Here is a 25,582-nt window from a genome sequence, read left to right on the forward strand (position 1 = left end):
ATTAACAAATGTCAAATTCTGAGGAACCTTCTGCCAACCTTGTCATCTTAAAATTTTCAAAGTTAATTCATCAAGATTCCAAACTTAAATAAAGAAATAACTGTCAAAGTGGACAGTTGCAATCTAAACCAACTGTACAAGTAGTTATTTTGGTCATTATTATTAGACATTTTGAAAATTTTAGCGTAGTCCAAATATGCATTACTGTCAATTTGACATGTGAAACTCAAACAATTTTATCACAAGTGACAATTATAATGAGATAAATAATGAGTGCTTTACGCTTTATACAGTGGCGCCCAAAATAAAATAGTACAAATCGTGGACCACATTTTTTCAAAAATTGAGCTGTGTAAATCAGGCTTTCAAAGTAGGCATAATGATAATTTTTGTAGGCTTGGCAATAACATTAACAAAACAAAAGAAAAATATGACAGATGCTTACAGTTATAGACTAAAGTCCGTTTTTTTTTATTAAAAAACCACCAACACCGCACTCTCCCATCACTTTACAACCGGCAACGTCGTCGATGGTGACTTTTTGGTGATAAAATCAAATAGGTTAGCTGCCTAATTGACAATTTGATTACACAAAACGGCCTTTCAGGCTGTGCCGAGTCTTTTCACTATTAAATCATTTGATTTGCAATCCAACAGGCTGTAAAAGAAACGTTTTTAACGAAAACACTGCCTAATTTTCAAAACTATTTTCTCACCAAAAATCTCCCTAGGCAACATTGCCGGTTGTAATGCAGGGGAAAATTGCGGTGTTGGTGGTTTAAAAAAAAAACGGACTTTACTTATGCAGTGGTTTGCTTATTTTTCTTTACTTTTAAAAGCATCCGCAGTCAACAAAACTCTTTTACATTGTAGGCACAAATTACTCCTTGTAGGTTAATAATTACTCCCTCTGTTCGAAAATAAGTGTCCGATTTTGATTTTTCTTTTGAAATAAAGTTTTGTTAAGGAAGATTTCAAAACAATTACCACTGACAGTTACATCCATATTTAATGTGCCAGTAGGTGCAATTTTGCCAGTTATTGTTGTGTTTTTCATTTTGTTCGTCATTTGAACTAAAAAATTAAAACACCGGTTTGAAGAAAATATGGAAACTGCAAACGAAAATTTAAGGGATTTGACAAAAATAAACTCTAATTTGCCTAAACACAACCGAAAAAGTGTGTATTGGTACTTTTACAAGAAAGCAAAAAAGATGTTCTACAGTACACACATTTTGATCAAGAATGCTAGAAATTCTAGAATTGTTGAATGATTTTTTATTAGCAGTAAGTGTTCATAAGTAATATAATTTGTAATTTTTTTATAATGATTAATTGTGACAAAAAAGTCAAAAAAAGTAAAACTGGACACTTATTTTTGAACAGAGGGAGTATTAAGTGCTTATTTTTGGTAGGTCTGATAATGTCCGATTAGCAGTTCAAAAGTTTAATTTTGCTTTGAATTACAATGTCGTTCAAAAGTTGTACCTCTTTATTGTGGCCGTAATAATCATAAAGATAACAATATGTAACAATAATAAATAATTTGGCCGCGACTATAGTAGGTTCAGATTGCAAATGTCCACTTTGACATTGATTTTTTTATTAAAAGTTGGAATCTTGATGAATTAGCTTTGGAAATTTCAAGATGGCAAAGTTGGCACGATTACCCCCCAGAATTTGACATTAGTTAATTTTGACATGAGATTTGCTGTGTATTAACGTTACGTAATTATATACAGGATTCTTAAAGAGGTCCTAGTGAGGTAAAATTCCCTTCAGATGCGAGTGCTGTTAAAAAACGGTAAGAAACAAATTTAATTTCCCATTTAAAATTCAATTCACATTGCAACAGGAACGAGTTAGACGATAAAAATGTTAGAATTTGTGTCCTTGGGGGAAATTTTGTTTATTGTCCAATAAATAAGTTCTAAAATATCTAACGAACCAATCTTATATAACTCATTGCACAAAGCGATATTTATTTAAAGCTATAATATTTCATAATACTTCATTTAGTAAACCCAGGCTTTCCATCTCAGTGATTCTAATAGTATTTTGTGGTCATTTTCTACTCAATGTTCAAGAATTACTCCGCTAAATGAACAAAGCTATAATATTACGCTTAAAAATTTCAGTGTCAGTTTCTTAGGTCTAGTGCAAAACAATTAAATTTGTAATTGGTAATCAACCTTCGTTGAATTTTTCAACGCCACAAAAGCTTTGATCTCTGTTTTATTACAAAAAGAATTAAATGGATATATCCATTCCTTATGATGTTGTCTTTTTACCTTTTCATTCACATCTCGATGTGCTTGTTGATTAAACTCGTTCCTTTCAATATAAAAACAAACAATGATTGGAACGAATATGTGTGGTCTATTGTTACTGATAGAAGTTACCGTTAAAAGTGAAACGCGCTAATAATCATCAATTTATTTTATCAGATTCTGCAATAACTGTTTGTGATTCCTGAATAGAGCCCCAAATAACATTTAAATAGACGCGACTTTTGAATAGGCAAATGAGCGTTTACGCTTTATTGATTCGGACATGAATTCACGAAATATTTGAACTATTCCTGTAATAAAAAAATACCGCTGCGTTACTTACTAATTTTTTCGTAAAATTTAGCAATCCCAACAGTTTTAATCATAGAACAACAGCCACAATCACATTATACACTCCACAACACCAACAATAAACAGAAACATTATGATCCCGGAACAAAATTCGTATAATGTAATTTCATATAAATTACTTATGCGAAGTTGGAGCACGTGTACCGTTCGACTCGAATAAAACGTAACAAATTCATCCGCACCAGGTTGAATCTCTTCAGCAACTGCTCGCGAGTACCTCGACCAAGAATTACACCGTACAGAACTGACCCCGTTCATTCTTGCCGCTAGCGCTTTTAGATATCAGGCGAAATTCTTCTACTTACATATCAACTTTCTTTTATATGGAAGTATGAAATTGTTACATTTGTAGGTACAAAAAAGGGATGAAGAGCTCCACTTCTAGTAGGAGGTATCGGCGCGTTTTTGCGGTTTTGCGTTATTTAAATGGAAAAATGGGGCCAACAATAGATAATTTTGATTATTAATTACTCTAGTTCCTAATTTTTTTATTCAATCATTAAAAGAAATCTAAAATTCACGAGTTTTTCGTCATTTAATCAGAATACGAATAAACAGGAAGAGTCCTCCTCAGAGCACTTTTTCGCCTGCTGTTCTTCGTAGACCAAATAAGTATACAATTTCTTTCGCATTCTTAAGAACGTTCAGTATTTTGTGTTGCCTGAGTCTTCAAAATCGTGGTGTCATCTATTAAATTCAAGAAACACTATTTTGAAGATCTCCATGTGCTTGATAACCTTGGCAAACGAAGAGCTGTGTTGAACTCTCCAGTTTGGAATGACGCAAAATCATGGAAATAAATACACTTCAGACTTTATTATCTCATCCATAATTCCGATTTATTCTTAAATTTCGACAACCTTCAGCACCAGACGCACCACAATGCGGTTTTTAACACACCTAAGACTGAATCTTCATTCTCAGATCAAAACTAAGCCGTTTGAAGATATTCCGACCCTAAAATCCTACCCTTTAGTCGGACACTCTTATTTGTTTTTCCCCGGAGGTAAGTACGCAACTTTAATTTCAAACTTCTTCATCCACTTCTAGGAAGGTACAAATCGGAGCGCCTCACTGAAGCCCTCTTGGACATAAGTAAGAGACTTGGCCCCATCTTCAGACTAAACTTAGGAGGGGAAATGGTCATCTCTCTAGATCCAGCGGACGCCCAAACTCTCCTGCAAAACGAAGGAAGATTCCCGAAACGCCCAGAATTCAAAGCTCTTATTCATTACCGAAGAAAAACCTTCGCCAGCGTGGGGGTTGTCACCGGGAGCGGCGAAGAATGGTACAACCTCCGGAAAGGAGTAAACCCCTTGTTGCAGACACCGGTAATTCAACCCTACTTAAAGAAACAACGGGAAATCGCCCGGCGCTTCGTCGACTACATTAAAATGCACAGAGATGCTAACTTCGTGTTACACGATACGTACCAGCACTTACTCAAGTTTACCATTGAGGGTAATTGGTGACTTTCCTAAGAAAGTTAGTAACGAAGAGTTGCAGCGATCTCGGTGGTTTCACCTGGTTACCATTTCCCTTGCATGTTCGGCGATGATGACGAAACCAAACAGATTATAAAAGCGAGTGTTAACTTCATGGATGGTCTCTATGAAACTCTGATGGGACCTCCGTTGTGGAAGGTGTGGAAGACTTCCGGCTACAAGAAGTTAGAGGTGGCGCACGCGACAATCTACAGGTGTGTCAACAACTCTTAAGCTACTCTAATCGTACCGTTTTAGTATTTTAAACAAGCACTTGGAAGACGTGAAGAAGTGTTACGAAGAGGATCCTGAACGCTTGGAAGCGACTCACCCTTACATGCACGCTCTGTTTAGCAACTCTCAATTGTCATGGAACGACAAAATTATGTTAGCAATTGAGGTTTTCTTAGGAGGAATCGACGCAACGGCGACTACATTAGCCTTCACTTTCCATTACTTAGCCCAAAACAAACAACTCCAAGACGAGGCAAGAAGTGGTAACACGGAGTTCCTAAAAGCTTGCATTAAGGAGACTCTGAGGATGTCGCCCACCGCTGGAGGCATCTCGCGGTTCTTAGCCAACGACGCCGTTATCGGAGGCTACCAAGTACCTAAAGGAGTGAGTTTCTTCACTTTTCCGAAGAAGTTGTAACTTTTTGTGACAGACTTTAGTGTTGTCATTGAATTCGGCGCTTTCGAAGGATGCGAAGGTGTTTAAGGACGCGGACAAGTACAATCCTTGGAGGTTTATGAGGGGGACAAGGGAGAGTTTTCATCGGTTTGCCTCGTTGCCTTTTGGGCACGGGTTGAGGATGTGTCCTGGGAAAAAGGTGGCGGAAAATGAAATGGTCGCTGTTCTTGCAGAGGTAAGAGTCTTCGGCGTTTCTTTGGGTGATTCGAGTTTTAGGTGTTGGGAAACTTCGAGTTGGAGGCTGCTGGAGACTGTGAGATCGGAATGGTTTTTCGGATGAACCGAGTGCCGGATAAACCGGTAAATATAAAATTTAGGAGTACAAATCACTAAATATTTTATTATTTCATTGTACAACAATACATGTTTTTCAAAATTACACTAGTATTAGTTCCATTTACATTTTCGTATTTACATTTTTAAAGGTATATTTTTGATATTGTTATAATTTTGTACAATAAAAATCTGATTAAAGCTTATATGACTCGAGTCATACATGTTTTTAGATTTGATATTCCTTTTAGTGATAATGTTAAGATTCTATTGTCGATGTTTTAATTTACAATTTTAAGAATAAGGCAAACATCTAGACAATGTAACTGTTATATTCTAAATAAATAGTACGTAAACGTAACACAAGTGTGTTTATATGTACTATACATAAATATAAAAGATAAATTAAACTGCGGTTGAGTAATAAATTCATTGACATTATACCTCTGCTATTAAGAATCTTAATCTATGTAAGTAGATATCTTGCACGATATTTGGGAATGTCTGTGGATAATTCTGGCCATCTTAGCACGCTAAATCGAAGACATTTGTCGGTCAGATTTATCCAGTTTACAACAACGGTTTAAAAATGAAACAACACAGAACTAGTGTGAGCACTACAAAAGTTCGATATACTATTATTAAAAACATGAGGTAAAATAATGGTCCAACAGTTAAGAAAACTATTGATAATTCCATAAACATGAAAAAGAGATAACAAAATTATTTACGATCACGTAAATCAAATCACAGAGACTTTTCGCACACTGCTATCAAAAGAAAAAACAATATTCTCAAAAAGTCCTATCAAACTAAATTTCAATAATAAAATTTCAATGTACATCTTAACAAACGCATAAAACTGTCTTTGGCAAACAAAAACGATCACTAAAACTTTCCCGAAAGCGAAAATCGGCGATTAAAGCCAAGGAGGCCTTGTCATGGAGTCATATGGTTGCCTCATACTTAACGCGGGGTGATATCCCGGTCCGTACGGTCCTGGCGGCGCCAAAAGTCCTTGATTTAACACTCCAGCTTGCAAGTAGTGCTGATAAAGCGGCGAGCTCGCGTCCATCAGCGGTGCTTGCGCAGACGGCATGAAGTGGCTCCCGAGGGGGTAACTAGGCGGCGTGGCTTGACGCGCCCCAATGAAGGGGTAACTGGGCGCTTGTCGTGTCGAGGACTGATGTGCCGCGACACGAGTCTGCTTGTCGGGGGCTTCGGGGGTTGCTCTGTGATGGGCGGCGGTCGCTGCGGCGATGTAGTAGTTCGGGGCGGCTCGGAAGTCGTCCAAGAAGTTAGGATATGCATCTTTGTCACCGTATAGACCTGATCCTATACCCAGAGCTGACGGTGATGGTCCGAAATTGAAGGCGCTGCCAGGGACGACGCTCGCGGTTTTTAGGGATATTGCACTTGGTTCCATGGGGGAGTTGGACTTCAAGCCGGCGTACGATTGGAAGCCCTGACTGTTGGCGGGGGCTGGGGACTCGGGGGCGGCGGCCACTTGCGCTGAAAACAACGGAAAATTAGTCCAAAATATGCTAAACTTTCAAGGGGTTAACCTCTCGGGGAAATCAGTGTATTACTCTTAGGAAATCAGGGGAAATCGTTAGGAAATCAACGAAATCACTAGAAAATGAGGGGAAATCGTTAGGACATCAGGGGCAATCAACAGAAAATCAGGGGAAGTTAGACAAATTCACAAGGAAATAAGGGGAAGTTGGACGAAATCGCAAAGAAATCAGGGGAATTTAGATTAAATGACAAGGAAATAAGGAGATTGGACGAAATTACAATGAGATCAGGGGACGTTTTACGAAATTACAAAGAAATAAGGGGAAGTAGGACGAAACCACAAGAAATAAGGGAAAGTTGGACGAAATCACAATGAAATTAGGGGAATTTAGACTAAATGACAAGGAAAAAAGGAGAGGTGGGACGAAATCATAAGGAAATCAGGGGAAGTTAGACGAAATCACAAGGAAATAAGGAGAGGTTGGACGAAATCAGAAGGAAATCATTAGAAAATTAGGGAAAGTCAGGTGTATGCCATTTTTGAGGCGCAATAACCCCTGGGACTCACCTGTTTTCGCGACCTTTCTCTTCTTCGACTTCTTCTCCCCTTGCTGCACATTTTTCGCTTCGCTGCTCATAGGGCTTTGCAACTCCGTCATCTGCCGGTTGTACATCGGCGACGTCGGAGTTTGTATGTTCTGATTGTACGACTGTATCCCCATATTGGGTTGATTGAAAATCGGCAAACCCGCAGTACTGGTGTTGATAGGCTTGTTGAACATGTGAGGTCCTCCTAGTCCTTTATCCCCGTAATACTGCCCGGCTGGAGATTGCAACCCACTCAACATCCTCTCATCATTGTTGTACCGGTCAACAATGTGCGATAAATTAGCTATATTGCCTCTTAACCCAAGAGGTTGGTCCATATCAAGATGAGTGTTATACGTAGGTCTGGGTATAGACACTTCGTTGGTTTTATACGAACTCTGTACGTCCAAAGGTTGAGCTAAACGATTGGAATTTGACGTATTTGTGTAGTTTGAATGTGCTTGCTGAGGGTTGGAAGTCGAAGGGTTCATTTCCATGCCCTTGTAGGCCATATGGGCCGAATTAGAGTAATGCAACGGAACCTCGGATGTCTGCTGACTCTGCGGGTTTGCAACAGCTTGTTGATCGTTGGATGGCGGCCGAGCGTAGTTCAATTCCGGTCTGTTATACTGCTGCATTCCTCGAGAGAAGTTCACTTCCGGTCCACTGTACCCCATGTTGGTATACTTCACGATGTCTATTTTCCGGTCGATGGTAGACGTCGCGGCCAAACTCCTCGTGGGGATGTTCAGAGGGTAGTTGGGTTCGTTGGGGTAGTTGTTACCGTACGGATTCGAAGGAGTGGAATAGTTTATAACCGGTGACGTCAACTGTTGCTGAACCGGCGACACTGTACTCTGCGACTTGTAGTCTACATTCGTTTGTACCGTCAAAGGTTTAGGGTCTGGAATATTCTGATGGATATAGTGTTTCATGGCCTCTTCAGGCCTTGCACTTTGGGCATTTTGGGGCTCTTGTATGTTCCTAGGGACTTCACCTTCGTACCTATTGACCATTTGGGCTTCAACTTCAGTGTACGCGCGTTTCTTCACTGGGAACATCGCGCTTTGAGCCATCTTATCGTTGGCTTTGCTCTGATTTGGATCTTCTTGTCGGAATGTTTCTATAGGCGAATGTTGGGCGTGCGGCGAAGGGACGTTATTAGCAGGCGAGGCGTTGTAATTCTGCGACTTGGCTTGGTACTGGTCGGTCAGAGACTTATTAGTGTCGTAATACGCAGAAGAGTGAACGTTCTCCGGGTTATACGGAGTGCTAGGATTCGTGTTGCTATAATTCGGAGTATGTGAGTAATACGGGGAGTTTGGATAAGAATATCCAACATTTTGCGACGTGTTGGGGGTATAAACATGTTCAGGATTCTGCGCGTAAGGTGATTGGGGGTTATCACGGGGGCTGCAGGACTTATCGGGACTACTTTTGTTCGAGACAATATCCTGATAGAATCCCACTCGGATTTGGCCGTTGAACGGGGGATACGGGGCTGCTTTAGGTGACAGCTCGGGGCGAGGTGAAGCCATAACTGGGGAAGCTCCTGATGGAGATCTATGAAGAGGAGAAGGATAAGGCGCGGGATAAGCACCCAGACGCTCGTCGATTCCCACTCTTGGAGAGTCCATGTCTTGACTGAACGAAGACCGCTCCGACATGCTACTTCCGGTGCTGATTTTTCTTTGTCTTGGCACAGGCTGGCCGTGCGCAGCAACGGGGCTATCAGTACTCGGCGACACTTCCGGAATCGGTACTTTAGGAGCGTCCTCCTTGGGCTTGTCATCCGACTTCTCATCCTTTTCAGACTTCAAATCTGTTTTCTTCTGGGACGATTGTACTTTAGGAGCACCAAAAGCTTTAAACCAGGCACTTAAATTTGGTGTCGCTCCACTCATCATGCTAGATTCTTCCCTTACTGGAGATTCTTTTTTGGGACTTTCAGTTTTGAGTTTCGTCTCCGCCTCTTCCTTCAATTCAACACTGGGTTGAAGTGTTGTTTTTTCCTTCTCTTTATTATCGTCCAACTCCTCCGACTTCGTGTTATCATCCACAAACTTATGCCTACCAAAACTGTCCAAAACGGACCCCAAACTCAATTTAGGCGCGTTGTCATCAGTTTTGACAATCAGCGAGTTTTTCGTGTCCTTACTTTTTGACAACGGCCCCAGAGGGAAAAGCTCGTCGGTTTGTTTCGAGCTCTGAACACTCGAAATTAAATTCCCCTTGCTTTTCCCCGGCTGCAGACGATCTATGGTCCTTTGCACTTCTCGCCGTTTGAGAAACTTGGCAGGGTCTCTACTGAACGCCCGTCGCTTGATGTCTTTGCCGATGTCCTTTTTCGGCAGTAATTTATCAGTTTTCTTCCTAGGATCATCGACTCTGTTCCCAATATCAAATTCATCCAACGCGGGATACGAAGGCGAGTTACTCGCCGAACTAAACTCGGAAAACTTGGGCGTATCGTCTAACCACTTGTTGATATCTTTCAACGTTTGCTCAGTTGCAATCGTCAACGCTTCAATTGACGCGTTTTTCATCATTGTACTCTTCGAATTGAGTTTTTTCTTCTTGTTGTCATGCAAACTCTCCAGGGTGCTGTTGCTGTCGTCGAAATCAAAGTCCTTCTTGGGGTGAATGCGATTCAGTTTTTCCTTCTTTGCCTTGTTTTTATCGTCTTTTTCCTTTTTTAGTTTCTCTTTGTTTTCTTTTGGGGTGTCCACATCGAACTGAAATTCATCGTCGTTTAGTTTGTTCGAAATTTCACTTTTTGCTTTAAGTTTTTCTATGGTTTCTCGGAGTTTGTTGTGTTTGTCTTTTGGTTTAGATGGCGATGACGCAGACTTGTCGTTCTGCTTCTTCGTTTGCATGTCGCAGGAGTTTGTGTCGTCTTGGTCGAACAGTTCTTTAAACTTGTCTTGTTTATGCTTTTGCTTGCCTTTGGAAGAAAAAGTTACAATTAGATAAGATCGTACTTAATGTTTTATGAAATTGTGCACATTTTAAGGTAACTTACAAGAACTAGCGTCAGCTTTTCACCACAAAGCGTGTGGTAACTCAATTAAAAACTGAACTGTTTACAGAAATCAATAGACCTTAAAATTGTAAATTATCAATAACTGCTTATTTTTACGATTATTTTCTATTGTTTACCTATTCATTTTTGTTTGCACAAAAAACAATAAACTTTTTATTGTTAAATATGAACTATTTGTAATACTACGTGTTTTTTTAACATTACCTTTCGGAGACGAGTGATTTTCCACCTTGTCGTCATCATGGCCCTTCAATTTGTGTTTCTTCGGAAAAAAATCGAATCTATTGTCAGGGCTGGAAGGGGCACTTGAAGGTGGAGGACTACTGCTAAAACTCCTTGGAAAAGAGTTCCTACTAACACTTCTACTAGGACTTCTGCTCCTCACCGGACTCACATGTTTGTCCTTCTTATGTTTATTATTAGTTCTAACATTCTTTTTATCTTTGACAACCTTCTTCGTGTCATTTTTCTCCTTCTTCACCTTCTTATTCCTATCTTTTTTATTGGCGACAAGTTTATCATCCTCCTCCACTAGAGAGTCGTATGAGACGCTCCTCTTATCCAGAGATTCTTCAGAAAGCGAGTGTTCCCTCTTTTTGTCGGTTTTGGCCGCCAGAGTTGGCTTTCGCTTCGACGCCTTGGTCTGATTTTCCGGTTTTCCGCTCTTCTTCGCTTCCTTGGAATCCAAGTCCGCGTTGGTGAACTCCACTGCGATTTCGTCGTCCGACGATGAAATCTGATCCAAGAATTTCTCTGTGGCGCGTTCGAAAACTTTAGATAAGTTGTCGACCATTTCGGTGTATTCTAAAATTACTTATTAAAACAAAGAATCGGTTGGTTATCGTTTTACCATTTTCGGCGCCGTTGTAGAGGCGACAGTTGTCGACAATCAGCTGGAAATCGTCTCTGAACTTGGTGAAATTCTTGTAGTATCCAGCGTCGAGCCGCTCTTCCATTCTCTGCAGATCCATCGGTTTTCTGATGACGGAATAGTAGTTAGGCGCGTATTCTTCGTCGACGGGATCCGCAAACGGCCACGCATCTTCGTGGTTCTTCACGTAGTCGAGGATCTTATGCATGCCAGTGATAAGATCTTCGTCGGTTTGGCGGAATCTGAAACACGGGCTGTGATAACACCAGAGGATTCAATGAGTACATAGTTACCAAACCAGGACAGGGGAAGGAGAGGATCATTTCTTTTGCAATTTAAGACAGCTTTCACTTATTGAAGTTTGCTGCAATTGACATTTGAAGTAAAGACCGAAAAAGCACTTACACCTGGGAAGTCTTCAGTTTTTTCTTATGCGGATTAGCCACTGGTTGTATGACTATCTGTCCCGTCGCCGCCGCTAACGAGTTGTTGGTCTGCCGCCCCACCGTGGTCGTGGTGGACGATGTCGAAGACTTGGAAGTTTCCTCGCCGGATTTCTTCCTTTTGGAACTCTTAGAAGACGAAATTGCGTCTTTGCTGTTTGATGAGCTCGTGGAGAGATTCCTTTGTCTACCTTTTGACTTCTTTTGGCGCGCTTTGGCCCCACCCATCTCATACCGTCCTTCGCTCTTCTCACTTTGACTGTCTTCACTCGGTTCTTTGAGCCTGTTTCTTCTCTCATACGCCTCACGTCTCCTTGCCTCCAAATCGCGTTTTCTCTGTTGTTCCTGCTCCTGGGAACCGATCTCTTGGGGTGGAGTCGCGGGTTCTTCCTCCTTCTCCGCGTTGTTCTCCTAGAGATCGGTGTTAATAAAGGACAAAGAGTTTGGGGTTGTTACCTTGCGCAACCTCCTGGAAGTGCGGCGTGGTTGGTTCTCCAGCAGCCGCTTCCTGGCCAGTCTCTCCTTTTCCCGAAACAACCTCGGCAGCTCCGGAAGGAAGTTCTCACTCAAAGTACGATATAATTGTCTTTCACACTTTGCAGCGGATTTCTTGAACTTCTTGTTGAGTTGGAACCAGTCGTCTTCCGTGAAGCAGATAACCTGCCACACCGACTTCTTCTTGTTGTTTTTAGTTTTAAAATCTTCTCTGTATAGTCTAGTACCGTAAAAATACCAGTAAGCTGAGTCGTTGTTGTCATAACCCAAAGGCTCAACCCTCAAACTGTCAGCTTCTAAGTTCTTTAGCTGGTCAAGGACGTCATCGGCGTCTAAACGAAAATCACAGAGTGCGTGAAGAATGTCCACTTTGGTTCTCAGAGGTAACAACTGAAAGTCTACATCTGTGTTAAAAGGGTTGTATTGATCATGTTCCTGGCATTTCTGACGGAAGAGACGTCTCAGGAACATCTGATAGTTGAACGTGGAGATTTCATTGTTAGGTAAACAACCACTGAGGAGTCTCACGATGAGTTCTTGCAGCCACGAAGTCTCTTCTGTGCCATCAGTCAGGAGAGCTTCCTCCAAATCCTGGGGGCCAAGAATGGGTTAAAATGAAGGAGTTGTGGGAGTCTTACCTCTATATCAAAATCTAAAAGGTTAAATGCAGTGCGAAACAATGAACAAAAATGAGCAATGCTTGGGACCTCCCACCATGATTGTATGTCTGAAACAGTAAACCAGCGTGAGACAAGTGCGATTCCAAACATAAACTTGTCCGATTCTTGGATATCAACAGAGTAAACACACCTAGGATGCTAATGAAAGTTGGAAACATAACCTATACGATGATCAATACATGTAACGGCGTTAATTCACATTAATATCGACGAAACTCCGAAAACCCATGGATTTGCGAAACAACGGCACAACTCTTGTGGAATTAACAACATTTAACGCACTGTGGGCTCTTGGGTGTCAAAAAGAATGCCATTTCTTCACAAGCTTTGATAGGCTTCCCCCAAATCTGCGTACTAGTGCAACCTCTAGCGTCTATTTCTACGTCACTTTACGTCACTGTAATTTCTGGCTATTAAAAAGTAATTCCGAAAAACCTCTCTAATTATTCCAAACAAACACACTCCCGATGCATCCCGCTGACTTTCTGACAACTGTCAATCGCACTTTGAAATTTCGCCTTTTGAAAAACCGGAAGTTATTAGAATAGTGCTGCTTTTACCGCTTCTTATTGTATTTGACGGTGGCCAATCACAACGCGGCATTTTAAATAGGTGAACGTCCTTTGTTTTGTTTGACGATTTTGACAGCACAACACTTTTTGACAATATTTCAAGCATGTGTCAAAACGATACGCCTGTTTTCATTTAACAAGACTGTGATAACCTGAGAAGTTTCAGTTCAAATAAAATGTCTTCTTCAAGAAACGAATTCCCTTTGGAAGCGCTGAATATACACGGCCCCAACTTCCTCAAACATGCTCTTACCAGTTGCACAGATCCGCTCAAAGCTATCGAAGAATTTCAAGTAATTATTACAAGAACAATCTTCATGTTTTGGTTATGACTATTTGTAGGTTACAAATGGGATTCTTCTGCCTTCACTGAGACCAATGCTTCCATTACTTGATTTGCATGGAGTGAGAAGATTAGACTTTCACATGTCGGTGGTTGAGGTAAACTTGAATCTACAGGCATTATCAATTAGAATTCAAAGCCAGGAGTCGAGTTACAGGTTGTTTGCAGCACTTGACTGCTTACTCATGCAATGAACATGCAAAACTTTGCTCAAAAGACTGTCGTTTCTTGTATTTTGGTCATTAAGAACTATCATTCTTGGGATCAAATGAAAGACATTCGATTGTTTTTGGGGTAATTAAGTCCTCCGTTAATTTGTCTGAACGAATTTTCATCAATTAATAATTATATCCTCACGTATTTTTAGAGTTATATTTACCGGAAATCGATAATATGACTCATCTCAGGTGGGCAGTTGTTTCCACTGTTTTTATTGCAGGCTCTGATATAATTCTTTAAATGCCAAACGAACTTCAACGTTTTGTAAACAAAAAATTGTTGTAATTGCAATAATTATTGAGTTTTTGCGATGAATTTCAATGAAGTCTTTAATGCTTTTACTTCTCTGCAAAGACACAATCAGCAGTAAACAACACCCCACCGAGAAATCGCTTTTTTTGAACATTTATAGTCCTGGCAAAATAGACAGAAAAATTTCAAAAGTCCCCATCTATAGGTGTGCTGCTAAAAAGTTACGCGTTGGTAAATGTCAAAGAAAACAAATTTTTCCAAATAACTTGTCACTGGTGATTCCAATGGCAAAAATACTTATTAGGAAAATTGTACCTTATTAAATTTGCCACAAAAAAGATCTCGTAATATTTTTTGTAGGAGTTGCCATTTTTGAGATATGAAAGTATTTTTCAAAATTTCAAGAATTTTGGTCTTTTGTGCACCACAGTCGAAACATATAACTTAGTGCCTTTTTTTAGATTGCGGAAACTTAACCCACGCAAATTTTCAGCAACTTATGAAATTAATCTTCTGCATATTCTTTTTCATGGTACTTATTTTCTTCAAGAACTTCTGGTTTTTGAGAGTCCTCAAAAGAACAGGATGGATTTTATGCATATCTTTGTTGAAATCGTACAATTTAGACTCATTTACCTAAGATTGAGGTAAGATGAACCGCGGCAATTACCACATACTATTCAAAAATAAAACTAATTTCACTCAAAATTAAAACTATAACTCTTACCACCTTTAAAACAACAACTTTTCACTAGTTTATTTGAAATAAATGAAGACACAGATTAATTTCATACGATGTTAGAAAATCTGCTGGATTAGACTTTTTCGATGTATTCAGTTATAAAAAAAAAGTGTTCAAAGTACTCTATTTTGAAGGTCCTGTGAAAAAGAGACAATTTCTTGCAAATTAAAAAAAAATCACTATATCTTGAAAACGATTAGTCCTACGAAAAATATTATAAAGTTTTTATTTGTTGCAAATTTGACAAGGTACAATTTGTATAAGTTTTCCTTGGCCTTAGGAACTGCGAGAAAAGCTGATCTCCCACATCAACGAAATCGGAAAACAAGAAGGTCGCGAAAGAGACCGAAAGCTCAAAGAGCTCCTCGTGAAAAGTTTCCCTGTCGTGAAAGTCAAAGCTCTGCGCCCGATAGTAATGGCCATACTAAAAAACACCCCCCAGATCGACGACAGCTACTTAAAAGTCCTCGTCCGAGACCGCGAATTGTACAACGACACAGACACGGAAGTAAAACGCCAAATCTGGAAAGACAACCAATCTCTGTTCGGTGACGAAGTCTCACCTCTACTTAGCCAATACATCAGCGAGAAAGAGAACGTTTTGTTCGATCACACCAATTTAAGCACTCAGTTCTTCGGACCGTCGCCAAAAGTGCGGAGACAAGGAGAAGTCGTCCAGAAATTAGCGCATATGATTGGGAACAGTGTGAAGTTGTACGATATGGTCCTCCAGTTCTTGCGGACGTTGTTTCTGCGGACGCGAAACGTCCATTACTGCACTCTGCGAGCGGAGTTGTTGATGGCTTTGCACGACTTGGAAGTCCAAGACATAATCTCGATAGATCCGTGCCATAAATTCACGTGGTGTCTTGACGCCTGCATTAGAGAAAAAAACGTCGACATTAAGAGGTCAAGGGAGTTACAAGGGTTCTTGGACAACGTTAAACGAGGACAAGAGCAAGTTCTCGGCGATTTGTCGATGACTTTATGTGATCCGTACGCTATAAATTTCTTAGCCACGTCGGCCATAAAGATACTCAACCACCTTATCATCGTCGAAGGGATGCCGAGGGTAAGTAACACCGACGTGGGGTTGTAAAACTGTTTTTTTCCCTTCAGGATAACACGATTTTAATCCTGTTGCTACGTATGTTGGCGCTTGGGTTAAGCGCGTGGGTGATGATCGACTCCCAGGACTTCAAAGAACCGAAGTTGGACAGCCAAGTCGTTACGAAGTTCTTACCAGCTTTGATGTCGCTAATGGTGGATGACCAAGTGCGGCAGTTCTCGAGCAAACTCCCTCCTGACGAAAGAGAAGCCGCCATAACAGTCATTGAACATTCGGGTCCTCTTCCGGACGCTGTGGAGGCCTACATTCAAGACAGCTCCGTCGCGAGCATTCTAGCCATGTACTACACTCTGAGTGTCGCGCGGTCGAAAGACCGCGTCGGTTTGCTGCGGATTCTAACTGTTTTAGCCAACTGTAAAGACGACAGAGCCTTCGAGGATCCTTTCCTACATTCTCTGGTGAGTTTCGCGGAATTATAACACAATTGGTAATTAGTACTTCAGGTGGCTCTTCTTATTCACAATCCTGACGAGTTCCAAGCTGAAGATTTTTGTACCGCGCTTTTCGACGAGTTCTTCTTCGCCGGTCTCTCGCGAGAGAACGTCACTAGACACCTTCTGAAGTTGCTGTGGTACGTGCATTCTAGATTACCAGCAAGTCGACTGCACACGCTGGTAAAAGCATTGCAACCGACTCATCAACACAGTGAAAAAGTCCACAGTTTGTACGAGATGCTTCAGACGAAAGTTAATTCCCAGGAAGAGACAGCTGTACCTATTGAAATGGATATTGATCTCAATTCACCGTTAATGAGTGTGCCAACGCCAGCTCCATATCACCACACGTTATAAAGAATACAGTTATTTTTAAAATGAACTTTATTAAAGTTGGAATAGATGATTACGCCGCGTCATTCACCAAAGGCAGGATGAATTTCCGTGTTAATTTAATGTTTGCTTGTCTGAAGAGCACCACGTTTTTAGTCGCGATGGGGACTTCAGTGAGCTGCAAATCCGCGCCGGTGGTTTTCAGAATGGTCGTCAAAGCTTCGCTAAAGCGCGGGTCTGAAGAGAAGATCGCGAGATCTCTTCTGACTTCTTTGCTCGCGTCAATTCCTATGATTACAACGGAGGAAGAGTTGTATTCTTTCGCGAACGACTCAAGAGCGGCTTCTACATCCTCGCGCTTCAAATAATCTTCGACCAGCATCGATAGTCCAGGGATTGGAACACCTTTGACCACCTTCAGGTCTCTATATAACAGATCTTTGGTTGTTAAACTCGAAGTATCATTGTGGATTTTCCATAGTTGATCAAAGAGGTGTTTTCTGTCTTGGGGGGTCTCCAGGGACTCCTCTAGCCGTTGCGCCATGTCCACATCGTCGTCGAACGTTTTTCCACACTTCTTATTAAGCCCGATGGTATCGTAGACAATAGTTCCTAAAAACGCAGCTTTAGACGTGTTTTCTTCACTTTTTTATTCACCATATAGAAGCTGGCGCAGCTCCTCAAAGAGTGGCAACCCGGACGTGAGGATTTCCTTCGTTATCAGGGTACAACACGAACCTACAATTTTAATAACTTTCTGTTGGAGTTTCCGACTCTTGCAGATTTCCTGCGTGTTCACAGGTCGGTGGTCAAAAATTTGGACGACCGTTTCTTCGAGAATTTTATCATGAGCTGCCAAGACATGGTGGTCAACAAGGCTGGTGCTGACTGTAGATGTGACCAACAGTTCGGCGTAGTCGATGTCGCCTCTGCAAGTGCGAATTAGTAACAATCAAAGAATGGGGGCGTCGCACTTAAAAACTAGAGTTTTCCAGTCCACGCCGTATTTTTTTAATAAGTGGCAAGTTTCCGTGCGTAGAGGAAAATGCTTCTCTTCGACGTTCATAACGGGGATTACTAAAGACGAGGGGGCTTTCTGCGAGTCTATAAGATATGCGAGGGAGAGTGCTGAGACTGTGGAGTCCAAGTCACAAGACTCATTGCCTAGGACTAAATGGATATTTTTGTGGGATTTGAGGTCAGGCTAAAACAGCGCGTTAGATGGAATTATTCGTGGAAGTTTTTATATACAAGTGCTTGTTTAGCGGTGTTGAGGAACTTCAAGAATTTGTCCATGTTTTGACACATGCTCACTTTTTTTAGGTTATGTTATGACATGATATCTGTCAGATAAGAGGTTTATTGTTCGCAATCTTTGGTGCTTATAAAACAAAACAATATTCAATTAAAAAACGGAATTACATGTAAAAACTACACTTTGGGCAAGCCGGCAACAATGGAGCTTTCAATGCCGCAATGATCCTCTCCGCGGAGAATTTTGAAATATCCATTGTTGCCCCAGTCAGAGTTCCAGGAGTTCGCGATCAGCCAATAAGGGGTTCCTTTTTCCACTCCCCAACCCAAGATTCTGATGGCGTGGCCTCCCAGTTCATCCCCTTTGGTGTGCTTGTACACCCCTATAACACCCTTTTAGTTGCAATAAAAAAAGCAGGAAACGTACCGCTCTTGTAACTCAACAAATCTGCGTAAACTGTGAAGGCCCCTTCCACTGGTCCATTGGTGAGAATCTCCTTCTGGATCTCCCCCACGTCGCTGGAGATGGAGTACGCTTGAGTTCCATAGTGCAGATCCTTCTTATACGCCACGTCGTAGCTACTTTGGCATTGCTGCGTACATTTAGGGGTGCCACCCCCTTCGCTGCACGGAGGCCTCGTGCCGTTCACGTGATGTTCACACGGCGCAATTTCATACGGCCTGCAGCCTTGATTCGATCCATAGCTACCCCCTGAAACCAACCCTTCTCTGACCCAGTAATGCCAGGCAGATCCAGGGAAGCCCCCATTGCACCCCATGCCGCAACTATAACAACATGATACTAAATCATCAGCGGAGAACCTGAAGTTAACGGCGCCTTTGGAGTGAATGCAGACGCGATCGGACATCGCTTCCACAGCCCCGAAAGCCTAGAGATATTTATTAAGAGTCAAGAAAGTCGTTATCGCGCGTTTTACCCAACATGACCCACATGATCCTTGATCTCTGATCTCTCGAATGGTGGGACAATCAGGCCATTGTGTGCGAGAGTCGAATTCTTCGGGAATTCGAATAGCGTTGAGTTGTTTGGGTTTTTCTGAAGGCATGTGGTATTTGCTGTTGGGGTGGACACCCATTAAGCGGCGGATGTAGGACATGGGGACAGTGTCGGCGAAGTTTTGACCGGCGACCCAAGTGCTTTGTTCGTTGTTAATTGATTCTATGAACTCTTTAGATAAGGGAGAGACAGCCGAAATTGCTGCTAGTGGTGCTAAGAGGACCACAATGTGAAGAAAAGTCTTCATTGTGACTAAAAAAAAATAATAAAGTAGCCGGTTTTTGAAGCGTAGTTGAGACAAACGCAAAAAATAATGATAAATATTATAACTAATACGTACTTACCGAGTCTTTCTTCTTTAGTAATGAGGAAACTGGTAATTGGTAGTTGCGCGTAGATGAGATGTTTACTAACTAATTCGCATTTATATCTCAATGTTATCTTTGTTGACTAAACCAATGAGTCAATAACGTAGTCTGGCAACAGTGGCAACAACAAATTATATTAACAAAACACCATCAGAATATGCGCCATCTAGATTTTTAGATATAACTCACTCAAGGTCTAAGAAGGCTGGATATTGTAAGAGATGGCATTGTCTGAAGAGTCCGGAGGTGAAAATGGTGGAGGCGCCGGGGATAAACGGCTAAAATAAACTTATTAGAGCGAGCACTTTGTAATTTATCCCAAAATTTTTCATGTTGAACTACAGGTTATTATAACTACCAATATTGTGCGCACTCAAAAATTATTAACCTACAAGGGATACGTTGTGCCTACAATGTAAAGGTGTTTTATAGACTGCAGATGCACTTAGAAGTAAAAGAAAATGAGCAAATCACTGTGTATGTATTGTTAAAAATCCTTCTCCTCCATCAATCCCAATTTTAAGATGACAAAATTGTTTATTTAAATGTCGTTCTTCGCATATAAATTTTGTAAGGGTCGGTAAATTAGTGTAATACACAAAATCTGGTATTACATAGAAACAATTTATAATTTTTTTTTATACTTTTTTTCATTGTTTTACACATTAAGTCACCCATCTTTTCCGCATATTAGAAATTAACTTTTTTTTTCTCAGTTCAAAACTTTTTACTAAATAAAATTTATTTCTCGTGTTGTTTTATTTTATTATTTAATCAGTTTATATAAATTACAATCGTGGGAGCACGGCGTAGGGGTAATTCTCAATGCCGCACTCGTTAAATCCACGACGCATTTTGAAAAATCCGTTTTCACCCCATCCGGAGCCCCAGGAATTGGCGATCAACCAGTAAGGGATTCCATCTTCAGTGCCCCATCCTACGAGCTTTACAACGTGATAGCCCATGCTGTCTCCTTGGACGTGATAGTACACACCTAAAATAATAAAAGAAGAAGTCTTAAATTGCGTACAAAAAATGTAAGACGCGGGTTCTTGGTTGTGAATAAAAAGGACTTAAATAACAATTTTTTGTTTTCTTACCTGATCTGTAGTTATAGAAATCCGCAAAGACTTCGAAATTAACAATAATTGGTCCATTAGTTAAGACTTCTTGTTGAATTTCTCCAATAGTGTTGTGGACAACGTAGTCTTCTTTACCGTAATGTTTATCGTCGTTGTAACTCAATGAGTACCCATTTTCGCAACTTTGAGTGCAAGCTGGGGTTTGGCCCTGATCATGGGCGGCAACGGAATAAGGCCTGCAACCCTTAAAAAAAACTTCATTGGGGGGCACTTTTACCATTGCAACTTACTTCATTTGAGTTCACATCACCACCAGACACAAGACCGTTACTAACGTAATAATCATAAGCATTCATCATATAACCACCACCGCAGTTTCCGCAAGAAGTACAACACGACAGAAGATCCTCAGCGGAGAACCAGAACTGTTGAGATCCGGATGAATGAATGCAGATTCTGTCCGACATGCTCTCAACAGCCGCAAAAGCCTAAAATCAGTGTATTTAAGTACCAATCTTACTCTAGTTTTAAGTTTACCCAGCACGATCCACAAGAGCCTTGGTCTCTGATTCTGTTCAATGATGGACAGTTCGCCCATTTCGTTCGAGCATCGAAAGTTTCTGGGATATCTTGAAGGTTTACTTGGTGGTACTTGACTTTGGGTTTGTAGTTAGGGTCAGAGTGGACACCCAGAGATCCTGCAAGTTTGTAGAGGTGTTCTGTTGGTGTATTTTCCGGGAAGTTTTGACCGGCGGTCCATGATGACTGTTGTCTGTTGATGGAGTCGATGAAGTCGGAGGAAAGGGGGTTGGTGTGTGATGGCGAAGCGGAAATTGTCGCTATTATAGCGACGAGAGGAAAGAGAAATTTCATTGCGAATATTGTGCGATACGTACTTTTGCAATGGCGTGATTAATTAATGAGTGGTAGCATTTTTATAGAAGAATTTATCGTTATCAATATCTTGAATTTACATACTTGAGAGTTGTCGGATGTTGCTGATAATGATAACATTCTTTTTTAATCAATTTTAAGTGGTTTTGTGTTGAATTAAAACAACGGCAAGTCTTGAGATGTGTTCAAAAATAATCAATTTTCAAGTAGGGTAAAGGTCCTTACTTATTGAGACAATTTTAAAGCTGCTTTGCCGAACTTTATAATTTAATTTTTGTAGTTTGCGTCAACAATACTTTCATTGTGAAACTTAAATCCGTTTTATAATAACTGCTAATGCTAATATTAATGGACATTGTTAAAATAACTAACTAAATTGAATATTTTTGTCTATTTGCTCCCTTTTGTGTTAAATGATCACGAAAATGTCGATTTTGGGATATTGAAGCAGAAGAAAAACAAGTTTTATTAACAAATTTTGGAAAAAAGAACAATTTTATAACAAAAATTAAGCAAAAAACATTAGAGATAATAATATTCAAATTTAAATATTGTTTGACAAATGTCATTACTTCATTTGTTACCAACCAGACTTGTCAAAAATTCCTAATCAAGATAACTTTTAAAATTTTTTTTTAATTTATTTGCAATTTAATTAGAAAAAAAAAAGTATAATAATCGCCTTATGAAAATACGTGAAATACAAAATACTATTTAACAGATATGCGTCCTTGCAATTACCAAATTGTGCATTCATACAAGGTGTTTATAAATGTTTCTAGCATCAATGGTGACTGAAATGTCAATAAAATTTGTCGCAAATTGTAAATGTGGGTTTGGATTTTTCAACTGACATTTGTAGTTAACCTCAATCATAGAGCAAAGTAAGTTTTGAGAATTAAACTGTCCTATTTGTGGTTTGAAACCTGAAAAACAAAAACTTGGACACAAAACCGGAACTGAAACGTCGTTGGCATAAGAAACATTATAAATAATTTTGAAGATAGTTATATTCACTATGAAAACAAAGCGGCAAAATAGTGCATGAGAGGAATTCCAAAGCCATAAGACTCCATAAAGACATGTTTTGCCACGATAATGTACAAGAAGTCAATTTTTTAATTTCACAGGACGTAACCTCAGACACGAACGAAGTCCGCCCCTGCTTATTAAGCAAAAAAGGAGAACCCACCTCACAATCACGGTTTAAAGTGGTCCTCATAACTCCACCAATTTGCCTCGAACTTATTACAATCCTGTTAAAATTTCATACCCACTACTTTAAGGTCAGGTATTTAAACTTTATGGGAAAAATCGGGTCTTTTATAAACTTAATTGCCTACAAACTGATTTTAATTAATGTCTTTCTATGAAAATAAAAGCAATGTTTTTGGTCAATTTGAAGGCTTGAAGTTTCTCATTTTCCGGTGAATTGAGCTTTTAAGTGTTTTTTTTTATTTTATTACCACGTATTCCAATTTAATTTTATTGGCGATAAAAATAGAAGTACCAGTAAAATACGGATGAGGTAAATGTCTGCTTGCATTTACTGCAAAATGTTTTCATAAAAAATAGATGTTTTGCTTTGTTTTAATTTAATTTTGTTTTTTTGAAAGCTGGGGGTTTCAGATAAGATGTTGAAGAAGAATTAGGGCTGAGATAAATTGATAAAAAAAACAGTTTAAAATGAAAAATTAATGTGAAAAAAATAATCATTTTACTAAGAATTGATAAGTACTACAAAAACTGCTAAATTGATACGAAAAACTGATGAAAATTTATCTAAAAACAAAGTACATACTTCACCAATCTTATGAAGTTGATTGACTCTAAACTTACATAGAGGAACCAAAAGTTTAACACTGGAAAGTATTAAATACGGAGGAACAAAATGTCTTGAATAAATTCACGCTTTGTCTTTTTTATTTAGATATTTTTACAAAGAGGGAATTCCCCCCAAAATGTCGCTTTCGATTCCGCACTCATTGGCTCCTCTCAAGATCTTAAAGTAGCCCTTGTCCCCCCAATCTTCGTTCCAAGAGTTTGCGGCCAACCAATAAGGAGTGTCGTCTTCAACCCCCCAACCCAAAATTTTAATAGCATGTCCTCCAGCGAATTCTCCAGAGACATGTTGGTAAACACCTAGAAAGACCAAAATAAAGAATCGTTTTAATTAACCCAATCTAAACTGTACCGCTCTTGTAAGACAAGAAGTCTTCATAGACGTCATAATCGGCTTCGACAGGCCCATTGGTCATGATCTCTTTCTGAATCTGGGCAATATCACTAGCAATGCCATAGCCGGAGCCACGTGTTAGATCCTCATTATAAACTTGTGAAGATCCAGAATCACATTGGAGGTTGCAAGATGGTGTCGGCTGAAGGTCGCCACAAGCTGGTAGATCGCCTTCGGTGTGGTGTTCACAAGGCGCGAAGGAATAAGCTTTGCACCCCTAAAAATGATGTTAAAACAAACTAGATAAACAAACACCCCATTAGACTTACATCAGTTGTACCGTAATTTCCGCCAGTGACAATCCCGTTGATCGACCAGTGCAGCCAAGCAGACTCGGGGAATCCCCCGTTGCAACCCATCCCGCAAATCAACAAACAACAATCAAGTAAATCTTCGGCAGAAACGTGGACTTTCGTTGTTGCATTTGAATGGATGCAGATTCGGTCGCTCATGGCTTCAACGGCACCGAAAGCCTAAAATTCATCGTAAACCACAACACTTCTTGGTGTTAAAATTGAGTAAATACCCAACAAGATCCACACGTTGATTGATCTCTGATGTTTCCAATAATGGAAGCACACTCTGGCCACGCTTCGCGAGCATCGAAAGACTCAGGAATGTCAGCCAAATTCACTTGGTGTGTCTTCATAGGTAAAGTGTGGGGTTCAGTTCTTGGAAGAACACCCAGAAGATGCTTGATGTTGGACAAAGGAGTGTTTTCGTTGAAATTGCGTCCGGCTTTCCATGTGGTTTTTTTGTTATTAATGGATTCAATGAATTTGTCAGACAGAGGATGGAGTTTCGTGGCGTAAGTGGATGCACATATTGCAATGGTGAGGTAGAGGAAACACTTCATTGTTAAAGTTTAGTGCTGAGATTCCAAAGTGTCGCTTTTATACTACTAAGAGACTCTTATAAGTGACATTTTTTATGTTACACAATGTTATCGACTCCTTATCAATTTGAAGAAGTAACGCCGATTTAATCTGAGGACGCTATGTGCAGATATCGTCTGTTTATTGTTTAACAACGTTAATTTAACATTTTTTAACGTAGTTATCCGATTTCGAGTACTGATCGCAAAGAAAAAGTGTCTCAATGATTTGAAACTTAAGTAGTATCTGTCACTTAACTTTTTATAAATCTGTCTTATCGTTTTGTAGTAGTACCTTCTTGAAAATTGGTTAAAATTAAATTTTGCAGGTGTTCAATAATAAACCTCAAGTGTTTGTTTTTCTGCGCTGCTATCTTTAAGTAGTAAAAATGATATCAAAATTTACGAAAATACAGTGGCCGCCAAAATAAAGTGGTTAAAGGCTTGGACCACATTTTTCAAAAATTGGGCTGTGTAAAACAGGCTTTCAAAGTAGGCATTATGGTAAATTTGTAGGCTTAACAATGACATTATTAAACAAAAGAAAAATTTGACATTGATGGATGGTTACAGTTTCAGACTATTTATGCAGTGGTTTACTTATTCTTTTTTTAATTTTAAATATTTAAATGCATCCGCAACAGACAACATACCTTTGAATTGTACGCACAATTAAGTAGATTAAGTGTCTAGTATTAGTAGTTACAGTTGGTTTAGGTTGCAAATGTCCACTCAGGATCACAAATTTTAAAATTTTCATCGTGTAATTCGTTCCTGTTGCAAATGTTGCAATGACAGTGTTGATTTGGGGTACAAAATCCGATCGTGTAAGTTCTGTCATTGCAATGCGTTGCAATTAAATTTGTTTGTTACCGTTATATAAGTTGTTACCGTTAAATAAGAAAACGTGGATTTATAGTTTTTATTTTCTAACAATTCGTTTTTATACAGTACCATCAACAATTTCTTTAAAGCTCATTATTATCGGTCCATTCATTAAAAAGTAAAGTTGGCAGCAGCCCCTAGCAATTTTAATCTGTAGCAGTTGGTAGCAAAAGGTTTGACCTTGACGTAACTGTGAAATGCTAATTGTCCAGCGTAGCC

At 39.8% G+C, this 25,582-nt stretch overlaps 8 protein-coding genes across 9 annotated transcripts in view; 2 read left to right on the forward strand and 6 right to left on the reverse strand.

Annotated features, from left to right (window-relative positions):
- Positions 1-2,705, reverse strand: part of CalpC (calpain C) — a 33,415-nt gene extending 30,710 nt beyond the window's left edge. Inside the window, exon 1 of the mRNA XM_088030575.1 lies at positions 2,614-2,705. The gene's annotated coding sequence lies outside the window, so the exon portion shown is untranslated. The remainder of the gene's footprint in view (positions 1-2,613) is intronic.
- Positions 2,706-3,311: 606 nt separating this feature from the next.
- On the forward strand, positions 3,312-5,296 carry LOC148179970 (cytochrome P450 CYP12A2-like). The gene is made up of 6 exons (XM_088030797.1): positions 3,312-3,648; positions 3,693-4,103; positions 4,149-4,341; positions 4,385-4,745; positions 4,792-4,992; positions 5,034-5,296. Exons 1-6 carry the CDS (start codon positions 3,525-3,527, stop codon positions 5,148-5,150), a joined length of 1,407 nt encoding a protein of 468 aa, XP_087886923.1. The 5' UTR covers positions 3,312-3,524; the 3' UTR covers positions 5,151-5,296.
- Positions 5,138-13,314, reverse strand: LOC148179971 (uncharacterized). The gene is made up of 8 exons (XM_088030795.1): positions 12,859-13,314; positions 12,687-12,775; positions 12,010-12,639; positions 11,516-11,964; positions 11,090-11,352; positions 10,444-11,043; positions 7,177-10,140; positions 5,138-6,602 (listed from the first exon to the last, which is right to left on the reverse strand). The coding sequence occupies exons 1-8, from the start codon at positions 12,884-12,886 to the stop codon at positions 6,010-6,012; spliced, it is 5,616 nt and encodes a 1,871-aa protein (XP_087886921.1). The 5' UTR covers positions 12,887-13,314; the 3' UTR covers positions 5,138-6,009.
- Positions 13,315-13,323: 9 nt separating this feature from the next.
- Positions 13,324-16,859, forward strand: NELF-B (negative elongation factor B). Its single transcript, XM_088030796.1, has 5 exons — positions 13,324-13,593; positions 13,643-13,741; positions 15,137-15,928; positions 15,976-16,383; positions 16,429-16,859. The coding sequence occupies exons 1-5, from the start codon at positions 13,477-13,479 to the stop codon at positions 16,774-16,776; spliced, it is 1,764 nt and encodes a 587-aa protein (XP_087886922.1). The 5' UTR covers positions 13,324-13,476; the 3' UTR covers positions 16,777-16,859.
- Positions 16,786-18,095, reverse strand: pn (exopolyphosphatase prune). The gene is made up of 4 exons (XM_088030798.1): positions 18,004-18,095; positions 17,727-17,956; positions 17,410-17,681; positions 16,786-17,364 (listed from the first exon to the last, which is right to left on the reverse strand). Exons 1-4 carry the CDS (start codon positions 18,058-18,060, stop codon positions 16,826-16,828), a joined length of 1,098 nt encoding a protein of 365 aa, XP_087886924.1. The 5' UTR covers positions 18,061-18,095; the 3' UTR covers positions 16,786-16,825.
- A 1-nt stretch (position 18,096) lies between these two features.
- On the reverse strand, positions 18,097-19,550 carry LOC148179974 (cathepsin B-like). 2 transcript variants are annotated; one of them, XM_088030799.1, is made up of 4 exons: positions 19,369-19,550; positions 18,945-19,276; positions 18,434-18,896; positions 18,097-18,389 (listed from the first exon to the last, which is right to left on the reverse strand). In XM_088030799.1, the coding sequence occupies exons 2-4, from the start codon at positions 19,269-19,271 to the stop codon at positions 18,184-18,186; spliced, it is 996 nt and encodes a 331-aa protein (XP_087886925.1). In that variant the 5' UTR covers positions 19,272-19,276; positions 19,369-19,550; the 3' UTR covers positions 18,097-18,183. The 2 variants fall into 2 exon arrangements, with proteins under 2 accessions (XP_087886925.1, XP_087886927.1); XM_088030801.1 differs by having other exon boundaries at positions 19,365-19,550.
- Positions 19,551-20,132: 582 nt separating this feature from the next.
- On the reverse strand, positions 20,133-21,390 carry LOC148179975 (cathepsin B-like). Its single transcript, XM_088029905.1, has 4 exons — positions 21,012-21,390; positions 20,765-20,962; positions 20,493-20,718; positions 20,133-20,386 (listed from the first exon to the last, which is right to left on the reverse strand). The coding sequence occupies exons 1-4, from the start codon at positions 21,345-21,347 to the stop codon at positions 20,181-20,183; spliced, it is 966 nt and encodes a 321-aa protein (XP_087886031.1). The 5' UTR covers positions 21,348-21,390; the 3' UTR covers positions 20,133-20,180.
- Positions 21,391-23,269: 1,879 nt separating this feature from the next.
- Positions 23,270-24,498, reverse strand: LOC148179976 (cathepsin B-like). Its single transcript, XM_088050647.1, has 4 exons — positions 24,131-24,498; positions 23,874-24,077; positions 23,563-23,821; positions 23,270-23,510 (listed from the first exon to the last, which is right to left on the reverse strand). Exons 1-4 carry the CDS (start codon positions 24,458-24,460, stop codon positions 23,305-23,307), a joined length of 999 nt encoding a protein of 332 aa, XP_087906773.1. The 5' UTR covers positions 24,461-24,498; the 3' UTR covers positions 23,270-23,304.
- Between the last annotated feature and the right edge of the window lie 1,084 nt (positions 24,499-25,582).

This window comes from Gnatocerus cornutus, chromosome 2 (assembly GCF_029298725.1).
Source record: "Gnatocerus cornutus isolate USDA-ARS CGAHR chromosome 2, icGnaCorn1.1, whole genome shotgun sequence".
Classification (NCBI taxonomy): domain Eukaryota; kingdom Metazoa; phylum Arthropoda; class Insecta; order Coleoptera; family Tenebrionidae; genus Gnatocerus; species Gnatocerus cornutus.

Coding starts and splice junctions, on each gene's coding strand:
- LOC148179970 (XM_088030797.1), top strand. CDS start 3,525: ATGCGGTTTTTAACACACCTAAGACTGAATCTTCATTCTCAGATCAAA. Junction 4,342..4,384: donor GCGCACGCGACAATCTACAG/GTGTGTCAACAA, acceptor GTACCGTTTTAG/TATTTTAAACAAGCACTTGG. Junction 4,746..4,791: donor GCTACCAAGTACCTAAAGGA/GTGAGTTTCTTC, acceptor TTTTTGTGACAG/ACTTTAGTGTTGTCATTGAA.
- LOC148179971 (XM_088030795.1), bottom strand. CDS start 12,886: ATGTTTCCAACTTTCATTAGCATCCTAG. Junction 11,965..12,009: donor CTTCCAGGAGGTTGCGCAAG/GTAACAACCCCA, acceptor ACCGATCTCTAG/GAGAACAACGCGGAGAAGGA. Junction 6,603..7,176: donor GAGAAAGGTCGCGAAAACAG/GTGAGTCCCAGG, acceptor CGTTGTTTTCAG/CGCAAGTGGCCGCCGCCCCC.
- NELF-B (XM_088030796.1), top strand. CDS start 13,477: ATGTCTTCTTCAAGAAACGAATTCCCTTTGGAAGCGCTGAATATACAC. Junction 13,594..13,642: donor AAGCTATCGAAGAATTTCAA/GTAATTATTACA, acceptor GACTATTTGTAG/GTTACAAATGGGATTCTTCT. Junction 16,384..16,428: donor ATCCTTTCCTACATTCTCTG/GTGAGTTTCGCG, acceptor TTAGTACTTCAG/GTGGCTCTTCTTATTCACAA.
- pn (XM_088030798.1), bottom strand. CDS start 18,060: ATGTGTCAAAACATGGACAAATTCTTGAAGTTCCTCAACACCGCTAAA. Junction 17,957..18,003: donor ACACCGCTAAACAAGCACTT/GTATATAAAAAC, acceptor GCGCTGTTTTAG/CCTGACCTCAAATCCCACAA. Junction 17,682..17,726: donor TGGAAAACTCTAGTTTTTAA/GTGCGACGCCCC, acceptor TCGCACTTGCAG/AGGCGACATCGACTACGCCG.
- LOC148179974 (XM_088030799.1), bottom strand. CDS start 19,271: ATGAAGACTTTTCTTCACATTGTGGTCCTCTTAGCACCACTAGCAGCA. Junction 18,897..18,944: donor GATCATGTGGGTCATGTTGG/GTAAAACGCGCG, acceptor AAATATCTCTAG/GCTTTCGGGGCTGTGGAAGC. Junction 18,390..18,433: donor TTTGTTGAGTTACAAGAGCG/GTACGTTTCCTG, acceptor AGGGTGTTATAG/GGGTGTACAAGCACACCAAA.
- LOC148179975 (XM_088029905.1), bottom strand. CDS start 21,347: ATGAAATTTCTCTTTCCTCTCGTCGCTATAATAGCGACAATTTCCGCT. Junction 20,963..21,011: donor GCTCTTGTGGATCGTGCTGG/GTAAACTTAAAA, acceptor CACTGATTTTAG/GCTTTTGCGGCTGTTGAGAG. Junction 20,387..20,492: donor TTTCTATAACTACAGATCAG/GTAAGAAAACAA, acceptor TTATTATTTTAG/GTGTGTACTATCACGTCCAA.
- LOC148179976 (XM_088050647.1), bottom strand. CDS start 24,460: ATGAAGTGTTTCCTCTACCTCACCATTGCAATATGTGCATCCACTTAC. Junction 24,078..24,130: donor CAACGTGTGGATCTTGTTGG/GTATTTACTCAA, acceptor GATGAATTTTAG/GCTTTCGGTGCCGTTGAAGC. Junction 23,822..23,873: donor GAAATTACGGTACAACTGAT/GTAAGTCTAATG, acceptor CATCATTTTTAG/GGGTGCAAAGCTTATTCCTT.